At 48.9% G+C, this 10,000-nt stretch overlaps 1 protein-coding gene across 1 annotated transcript in view; it reads left to right on the top strand.

Annotated features, from left to right (window-relative positions):
• The window catches only part of ly75 (lymphocyte antigen 75), a gene marked incomplete at both ends in the record, with an annotated part of 33,259 nt that overhangs the window by 510 nt on the left and 22,749 nt on the right, over positions 1-10,000 (top strand). Inside the window, 5 exons of the mRNA XM_084446554.1 lie at positions 824-1,192; positions 5,326-5,496; positions 5,636-5,797; positions 6,577-6,696; positions 9,172-9,312. Of these exons, the coding sequence (XP_084302680.1) occupies positions 824-1,192; positions 5,326-5,496; positions 5,636-5,797; positions 6,577-6,696; positions 9,172-9,312 (963 nt within the window). The remainder of the gene's footprint in view (positions 1-823; positions 1,193-5,325; positions 5,497-5,635; positions 5,798-6,576; positions 6,697-9,171; positions 9,313-10,000) is intronic.

Genomic DNA, 10,000 nt, shown 5'->3' with positions numbered 1-10,000 from the left:
ACAAGTCTGTTATCTCAGTGGGCATAGAGTTGGTTCTTTTGAGACACGTGGCCTAATGAAGCATGAATTATTTGCTTGGTTTATGTTGTGGATTCAACTTTTTATTCCCATGGCACTAACTCAATTAAACAAGATGTGGTAGCTATGAGGAATCCTGAGATAAACAGACTAGGGGATGTGAAATACATGGATTAGGAGAGTAACTACAGGATACTACTGACATGCACATGATATTGTAATTCATGCGGACATACACTTTGCCTGAACTGAACTGTAATTACATTTTTTGGCTGCTATAGATTCTGATTACTGTTGTTTTTGTTTGTGATTGTATATGTCTATGTGTTCTTAATGTGTGCTGTACAACAATTTGTCTGTTGTCTACGAATATCTATTCCGGTACATACTCACACACTCACTAGAAATATTCTGTATTAATAATGATGCTGCCATCATCATTAACCTACTGATAATAGTATCATTCATCATGGATCTGAGGCTATATTATCATTATATCCTAAAGGACGCAGTATTTTTGTGTATTTTTGTCTTATCTTGAAACGACAGCTTTGCTCGGGGATGCCAGTTGTATAGAAGACGTTTCCATGTGTCAGTGACTCAGTGTATGAATACTGTTCTAGTGACATGTCATGGTACTTTTCCATTCCAAAACAATTGAAAAGAACGACAACTTTGGGGGGTATGATAAAACAGTGTTAAACCCCCATGGCTTAAATTTGATAGAACAGCATTGAAAGTGCACAGAGGGGTGTTTGATTGAGTATTATTGAAACCTGTCTCTGTCCCACATTCGTCCCTATAGATGACGCTGATGACACCTTCGCCATCCGGCACGGTGGCACGGGGCGGTGTCTGGTGGCGTGGGGCTCGGGGGTGGGCCTGGGGGAGTGCGACGGCCCCCCCGGGGCCCAGTGGAAGTGGGGCTCCACCCAGCGGCTCTTCCACGCGGGCACGGGGCGCTGCCTGGGGCTGGAGGAGCGCACCAAGGCGCTGGCCTTGCTCCCTTGCGATTCCAACATGCTGTGGTGGCGCTGTTCGGGCGGAGGCGTCCACACCGTCTTCCGGATGGGCCTGGTGGTGAGCGGCGAGGCTGTCGGCGCCAGGCTCGACGCCGTCGACGCGTGGACGAGGGGCGGCACGCCGGACAGCATCTGCCAGCGGCCGTACCGCGGTGAGATAACTCTCTGAGCTGAGGCTGCTCCTTCTGCCGTATTCAGACATTACAGCAGAGGCTCATCAAGCTTTGTTGATGGAGGTCAGTGAGCTACAGGCATACGGTTAACTGAGTCTGGTGGTCTAGTATAGATTTTAATGTGTGTATGAATGTGTTTGTGTTTACGTGTGTGTGCGCGTGTGTGTCTGTATGCGTTGAGTGCACCTGACAGTATCATGTTTGAATATACAGTAGGTCTAACGGCTGATGAAAGGTGTGTTGGGAAGTCAGGGGAATCCAGGATGTGACAGTTGAGGTCCAGGAGGTGACAGTTGATAATTCCTCCCGCGGCATTAACCGTCCTCATAGCAAATACCCAGACTCACACACACATACCAGCCTGCTCTCAACACACACACACACACACACACACACACACACACACACCAACACACAGACCTCTACCAGCCTGTTCTAAACACCCAGAGTGACTCACACACACATACCTCTACCAGCCTGCTCTAAACACCCACAGTGACTGCCCCCCCAACACACACACACACACACACACACACACACACACACACACACACACACACACACACACAACAACAACACACACACCAACACACATACCTCTACCAGCCTGTTCTAAACACCCAGAGTGACCCCCACCCCCAACATACACACACACACACACACACACACACACAACACACACAACAATAACACACACACCAACACACAAACCTCTACCAGCCAGCCTACTGTAATGTCCTTTAACCCTAGAGTATTTCATGTGACGGTGTGGGATTGTTTTTGTTTTTTACCACGCTGAAAAAGTATCACTGGGGTTTACCTCAAGAAACCTGAAAAAGTATCACTGGGGTTTACCTCAAGAAACCTGAAAAAGTATCACTGGGGTTTACCTCAAGAAACCTGAAGAAGTATCACTGCGGTTTACCTCAAGAAACCTGAAAAAGTATCACTGCGGTTTACCTCAAGAAACCTGAAAAAGTATCACTGCGGTTTACCTCAAGAAGAAACCAAAAGCAGGCCGGTGGTCCTGAGACGTCCTCGTGGAGAGTAGGAGAGTAGGAGAGAAGGCTAGGAGAGTAGGAGAGGAGGAGAGTAGGAGAGAAGGAGAGGAGGAGAGGAGGAGAGTAGGAGAGAAGGAGAGAAGGAGAGTAGGAGAGGAGGAGAGTAGGAGAGTAGGAGAGGAGGAGAGAAGGAGAGGAGAGGAGGAGAGGAGGAGAGTAGGAGAGGAGGAGAGTAGGAGAGAAGGAGAGTAGGAGAGTAGGAGAGGAGGAGAGTAGGAGAGGAGGAGAGGAGGAGAGTAGGAGAGTAGGAGAGGAGGAGAGTAGGAGAGGAGGAGAGTAGGAGAGTAGGAGAGTAGGAGAGAAGGAGAGTAGGAGAGGAGGAGAGGAGGAGAGGAGGAGAGGAGGAGAGGAGGAGAGTAGGAGAGAAGGAGAGTAGGAGAGGAGGAGAGGAGGAGAGAAGGAGAGAAGGAGAGTAGGAGAGGAGGAGAGAAGGAGAGAAGGAGAGGAGGAGAGGAGGAGAGGAGGAGAGGAGAGGAGGAGAGGAGGAGAGGAGGAGAGGAGGAGAGTAGGAGAGTAGGCTGCGTATGTTTGGAGCCAAAAACATTTTCAAAGACATTTCAAGTTTTTGTAGGCTGATGTTGGCTGGCTACTATCAGCCCTCTAGTGTATTGTGGTACAAAATAGATTTCATGTAACCGAACTGGAAGTGGTTTAAGGATGTTTATGTGGAGTGGAACGTCTAATGAAAGTGAAAGTAATTTGTGCATTAAGTAGTCCCATACAAACCTGACTATACTCATGATGAAATCATGAACAAAGCACTCAACTAACAAGCTAAACTACATAACTGTGACTTGCAATCTACAAAGTAGCAGGAGTACGTGTGTGTGTGCGCGTGTGTGTCTGTATGCGTTGAGTGCACCTGACAGTATCATGTTTGAATATACAGTAGGTCTAACGGCTGATGAAAGGTGTGTTGGGAAGTCAGGGGAATCCAGGATGTGACAGTTGAGGTCCAGGAGGTGACAGTTGAGGTCCAGGAGGTGACAGTTGATAATTACAGGTCCTACCTTCCTCCCGCGGCATTTACCGTCCTCATAGCAAATACCCAGACTCACACACACATACCAGCCTGCTCTCAACACACACACACACACACACACACACACACACACACACACACACACACACACACACACAACACACAAACCTCTACCAGCCTGTTCTAAACACCCAGTGACTCACACACACATACCTCTACCAGCCTGCTCTAAACACCCACAGTGACTGCCCCCCCAACACACACACACACACACACACACACACACACACACACACACAACAACACACACACACACACACACACACACACACACACACACCAACACACAAACCTCTACCAGCCAGCCTACTGTAATTTCCTTTGACCCTAGAGTATTTCATGTGACGGTGTGGGATTGTTTTTGTGCTCCTGAGACGTCCTCGTGGAGAGAAGGAGAGTAGGAGAGAAGGCTAGGAGAGTAGGAGAGAAGGCTAGGAGAGTAGGAGAGAAGGCTAGGAGAGTAGGAGAGGAGGAGAGTAGGAGAGTAGGAGAGTAGGAGAGGAGGCTAGGAGAGTAGGAGAGTAGGAGAGTAGGAGAGGAGGAGAGGAGGAGAGTAGGAGAGTAGGAGAGGAGGAGAGTAGGAGAGTAGGCTGCGTATGTTTGGAGCCAAAAACATTTTCAAAGACATTTCAAGTTTTTGTAGGCTGATGTTGGCTGGCTACTATCAGCCCTCTAGTGTATTGTGGTACAAAATAGATTTCATGTAACCGAACTGGAAGTGGTTTAAGGATGTTTATGTGGAGTGGAACGTCTAATGAAAGTGAAAGTAATTTGTGCATTAAGTAGTCCCATACAAACCTGACTATACTCATGATGAAATCATGAACAAAGCACTCAACTAACAAGATAAACTACATAACTGTGACTTGCAATCTACAAAGTAGCAGGAGGCACAAGTTGCTCATTTGGACAATAAGGGAGGTGACCCAACAGTCTACTATGCAACGTGCCAGACGATTACGCTGTGTTGTGTTTCAGCGTGAGCCACTTCAATGGAGATCTCGGTTGCAGCTGCTTCTGAGGCGCAGAACAATGGTCTCACGTTGTACGTCATCTGAACGGCTCTTTTGATCTGCCAAATGGAAACAGCCGATCGCCTCCCCGAACCAGTACTCCCATTACTCTGGCCATCCCTCCATGTCTTATCACACCATATGCACACTCTCGTAACGTTCGCCAGCAAAAAGAAATGTAATTTGGCTTAAAAACAACACCAAGAAAACTGTGAAAGTCGCGGTGATGATGGCACAGTGAGCCCCACCCTGCGGTAGGCGTCACATGACCCCAGTATTGTGGCGATGTGGTCATCGTCACAGATGGTGACACACCACAGTATTTGTTCCAATAACCCTGTGCCAGTTGGTAGAAAAATAGTGTTCGGCATAATCTACACAGAAAAAACACAGCTTTATTTTGTTTGTGTACAATCTACAAAATGTAGTGTCTGGTTGGTTGACTGAATCTGCACCACAAAGTACATTAATCCACTCAGTACACAAAGTACATTAATACACTCAGTGCACTCACTGACTCACTGACTGTCCATTAAAGTGCTGTCTTAATGGAGAAGTAAATATAGATATAGATAGTCTGACGGGCTTCCATAACTGCCCTCCCGGATATAATGTAATTCCATCTGCAGACAACGCCCTCTGCACAGCCACAGACGGGGAAAGACCAAGTCTCACCGCCTCTTCTCTTGTCATCTCTGTTTAGCTTAAACTGTGTGTAGCTGATGTACTAAAGGATGTGTGTGTGTGTGTGTGTGTGTGTGTGTGTGTGTGTGTGAGTGAGTCACTTCACACGGTGTTGGAAGGCAAGGACCATCAGAACATCACAATCTCGCAACAAACCATAAACCGAGTGTCAGTTTCGTTTGACAGCCAATGACACGGATCACGACGGCGCCGGCGCTCCGCGGGTCTCCCAGAAACCCGCGCTGTCCCGGTCCCGCCGGCGTCCGCGTTTGACCCCCGACCGTCTGTCATGTCCATCTCCTCTGCCCGCAGTCGTCCACACCACCGAGGGCAGCTCTGCCGGAGCGCCATGCGAGTTCCCCTTCCTCCACAACGCCACCTGGTACCACGGCTGCCTCCCTGACCACGCCTCCCAGCTGACCTGGTGCGCCACGACCGGCGACTACGACCGAGACCAGAAGAAGGGCTACTGCCTGAAACCAGGCGCGTCTGCTGCTCTGTCCCCTCCCTTTGCACGGATGTCCCTTTACACACTAATGTATCTCTCTTTCGCACGCACAGACGCACACACACACAAACACACACACACCCGGACTGACCGCTCTCTGCGTCCCCCCTACAGAGGAAGGCTGCAAGACCCTGTTCCGCGGCCCCGAGGGGGGCCCCTGCTATGAGTTTGTGTTCCAAGCTGCGGTGACGTGGCACGAGGCGCTGGACTCCTGCCGCAGCCAGGGGGCTGACCTGCTCAGCATGTCCAGCGCGGAGGCCCTGACCTTCCCCATCCGTAAGACCACCAACACCCCCCCCCCTGTCTCCAGTTAAACCTGGGCTGAGTTTCCCAGAGGCATCGTAGCGCTACGTTCATCGTAAGCTATGGCGTTCATCATAGCGCTACGATGCCTCTGGGAAACTCAGCCCTGCCCAGTCGTACGCACGGCGGACAGATTCGTCATTGGTCCGTGGCTGACGCTCGCCAAACTAAGTCACATCAGTTTTAGAAGAGCGTTGTCTCCAAAATATGGCTTCACCACACTTCGTGAGTTGTCACGTACGCCCTTTGTAGCTGCAGTACAGTGGGGTTGTGAATGCTACAGCTAGAAACTGGTGCAGCCTGTCTCTGTGGGTGTGTGTGTGTGTGTGTGTGTGTGTGTGTGTGTGCGCGCTCAACCACCACAGGGGAGGCTTTGTGCGGCCTGGCGGGGTGCATCACAGTGTGCACTCTGCAGAAAGCTCGCTTTTGATGTTATTGTGGCAAGAAAGGCACACAAGCGCACACACACACACACACACACACACACACACACACACACACACACAGAACCGAGTTAAGAACCGTTAACTTGGCTATCATTATCATCACGCAGTTTACTCGGTAGAAAGAATGAAGTGGGTGCTTTTGAATCCAGCCACTGACTAATGATAACAGTCCTAGCCGTTTAATTTGATAAACTAGGTAACTAGACAGACCTGTTTCCCCCAGACTTTATTAATGCCTTACGATGTCGTTTTCTCTCGCCCCTCCCCCCCCGTCTCATGGTCATGGCCGGGACGCGCCGCCTGTAGCCGACGGCGGCCATAACAGCATGCCGGAGAGGGTGTGGGTGGGGCTGCACCAGCTGGACATGGAGCAGGGCTGGCAGTGGTCAGACGGTTCCCCGCTGGCCTACCTCCGCTGGGAGCAAGGTGAGACCTGACCACAACACGGTCCAGAGACACACCAGCATAACCATCCCTCATAAACCACCTTTACATCATTTAAACAAGGGTGTGTGTATGCTGTACATGATCAGTGTTATTGTTAAATATCTGAGGGTGACATAACATTGTTAGTACTTGTTAGTAGAGATTAATAGAAGATTATTATTATTATTATTATTATTAAGCATTGCCCACTAATCTATATCAGTGGTATACTGTGAACAGTGTGTCTTTTGTTAACACGCCCACCCACACACCACCATGCTTTCTCTTTGATCTTTGTACTGTCCCCAACGTTGAGTGACTCATAACCCCCCCCCCCCTGTGCACGCCATCGCTCTACTGAAACCAGGAAAGCGGTGCATGCGAGCGTCTCTGTTCTCACAGGCGAGCGAGGCCACCCACTGAGTCATGATGTCAGACACGGTCCAACAGCCTTGTTCTCAGATGCATACTGTACACTGCATACTGTACACTGCATACTGTACACTGTTCTCAGATGCATACTGTACACTGCATACTGTACACTGTTCTCAGATGCATACTGTACACTACTGTAGTTTGAATCAAGCTCCACAGAGCTGGAACGGTTTACAAGCATGCAGGGGTGAAAATGCACTTTTTGGCTCACGGTGCCAAGGGGACTGTAGATGAACAAATCTACCGGCCAAGTATATATTTTTCAGATAGCCTTCGGAAATCTAGTCGCCAATTGGAAATGTTACCTGCATTTGGCCGGTGGAGGGTGTTAATTTTACCTGCATTTGGCCGGTGGAGGGTGTTAATTTTCAGCCCTGCAATCATAGCAGCAAAGTTGAAAGTTGAAAAGTAATAATGAGACAGTCCAACCCTGTTTTAGACTGTTAGTGGACACCCCCCCTTAGAGATCCATGTGTCACTGTCTCCACATTACGTTATGAACAGTAAATCTCATCGCTGAGCAGTTTGAGGAGTCAGGATGGATCTTCACCCTCAGATCGCCCTCTATGCCTGACAGGATGCTGCTCCCCCATCGACCTGCTCAGCCAAGCCTTCTACTGTGTCTGCTGGTTTGTTTTTTTTAGATTAGATTAGATGTCTTTTCGTCCACAATTGATTTTGCTTCAGTCAAGAGAATAGACATATCATGTTTGCTCCTTATTAGAATCCACTTCCCACCCTAGAACATCTTGTCTGCTATCATTGACAGTGCTATCACTAAAATGTCGGTTGCTACACACATCAACCCAGGGCGAGTTCAAATTCTACCACACATCCGTGGTAAAATGGCGCCGACAGCTCCATTCTGTAGATGCCTCTGCGTCGTTTCACAGTAGCGTGTTTTCAAAACGTCTCGAGACGCAGCACTAGCGGTGTCAGTTACGTGTCCCGGCAGATGCTTGATTGGGCCGTCATGATGACAACTGTCGGTATATTCGTTCGCCGCGGTCTACGGCGCCGCCGCCACGATGCCTCTCCGGGCCGGTCGTAGCCGGACTGTGCTGGCTCCACCCCCCCCCCGAAGTAGCGCCCGGCGTCTCCAGACTCTCCACAGACACAAAGAGGCCAGTGTTGTGCGTCTGGCCGCGCTGACCGGCCGGGCGGAGGGCAGCTGACAGTCGTTAGCGAGTTTGAGCAGCGCGCCGACGGGGTGACCGGTCTGAATGCTCCTGTTTGGGAAAGCAGAAGTGCATGATGTGCCTCGGGGGAGGGGACTGTTGTCCCGCTCTGCTGTAACCTCTGACCTAGGGATGTAACGGTATGAAAATTTCATACCACGATTATAGTGACCAAAATCACTGTAGTTATCGGTATTATCAAGTTTTTTTTTTTTTTTTTTAAATGCTGAAAATGCTCAATAAGTACTTATAGACAGTCTGGAATCATTTCAACAAATTTATTTAAAAAAACACAAATAACAGACCTCTCAACGGTTGAAAGGGCATCATGTCCTTTGCTACTGTATGTAATATGGAAGGGCTGCAGTGAGGTATTGGGCATTTTTGGATGTGGGTGCGTAAGCGGATCATTTCCTCTGAAGTGGAAACTGGGAACGACGTCGGACTGTGTGTCTATAGTAGCCTGTTTACCCTGGTTATTCAAAGCACGGTAATCGAACACGGTTTTAATGATAAGTTATTTTGAAACGGTAATACTAATCGTCTGGAATTTTCACCGTGGTTTACCGTGAAACCGGTAACCCTTTCATCCCTACTCTGACCTCTGGCGCTATGAGTGTCTCTCTGAAGCCAGGTCTGTCCGTTGGGCTTCGACGGTGTTGTTGTAAACAACTCTGTTTTACATTTACATTTTCTCTCCATAAAAAAAACATTGTATGTGCTTGTGGTCTAATTAACATGTTGAATGTATTTCCTACCAGATAATTAGTTCAGAAAGTGTTCTGAGAAACTCTGGACTCTGTGTGTGTGTGTGTGTGTGTGTGTGTGTGTGTGTGTGTGTGTGTGTGTGTGTGTGTGGCAGACATGCCCCCTGCTTCCGCGCTGAGCGAGGCGGACTGCGGCGTGATGAACCCCAAGCACAACTTCGAGACCGCAGCGTGCGACATGCGCCTGCCGTACATCTGCAAGAAAGTGGTCAACGCCTCCCGGTCAGAGTCCACAGGTACCAGCTGCTCGTTATTACTACACATTTCTTCCAATATACTCTTTATCAGACCTCAGAAGACCTTAAGGGAGGGTTCCCTTGAAAGACATAAACACACAATCAGGGAACAAAACATCCACTGGTATTAGTCGTCTCGCGACGCCAGACTTTGGAGATCTCCGCCTCCGAAGGCCGGAGACATTCTCCATCGAAAATCTTTAGCCGAAAACCGATGGTACCAATCAGAACCACTGCCTACATCTCCAATAGGGTGAAGGACCCGCCTTAACGGAAATGATGTCCTCCAATCAAACTGGAGTGGAGGATCAAAACAATGAGCACCCCATTAGGAAGGACCGCCCTGAAGATGTTGGATCGGCTCTGTCTCCACCCACTTTTAGCAAAGAAACCAGGACGAATGTCTTCACTCTCTAGTTGAGCGCAGCGTTTGAAGACCGACTCCTGAGTCTAGTATTAAAGTAACCAGACGTATGTGATGAATACCGTCGATATGATATAAATCCATAGGCGATTTTACCCTCTGAGAGTAGGGGGAGCAACACTTTGACGTGAGAGAAAAAAAAAACAGTTCTGCCGTCCCGTCCCATCTATTTACAAAGAATGCCAGTTGTGAACAGTATGCTAATAAGAAATCCGTATGACAATTCAATATGCACAACGATTTAAACTTCATCTAGACACCACG

Source organism: Borostomias antarcticus (genome assembly GCF_949987555.1).
Source record: "Borostomias antarcticus genome assembly, chromosome: 12".
NCBI lineage: Eukaryota > Metazoa > Chordata > Actinopteri > Stomiiformes > Stomiidae > Borostomias > Borostomias antarcticus.
The sequence above is the reverse complement of the archived record's forward strand: the minus strand, read 5'-3'. Positions and strand labels throughout refer to the sequence as shown.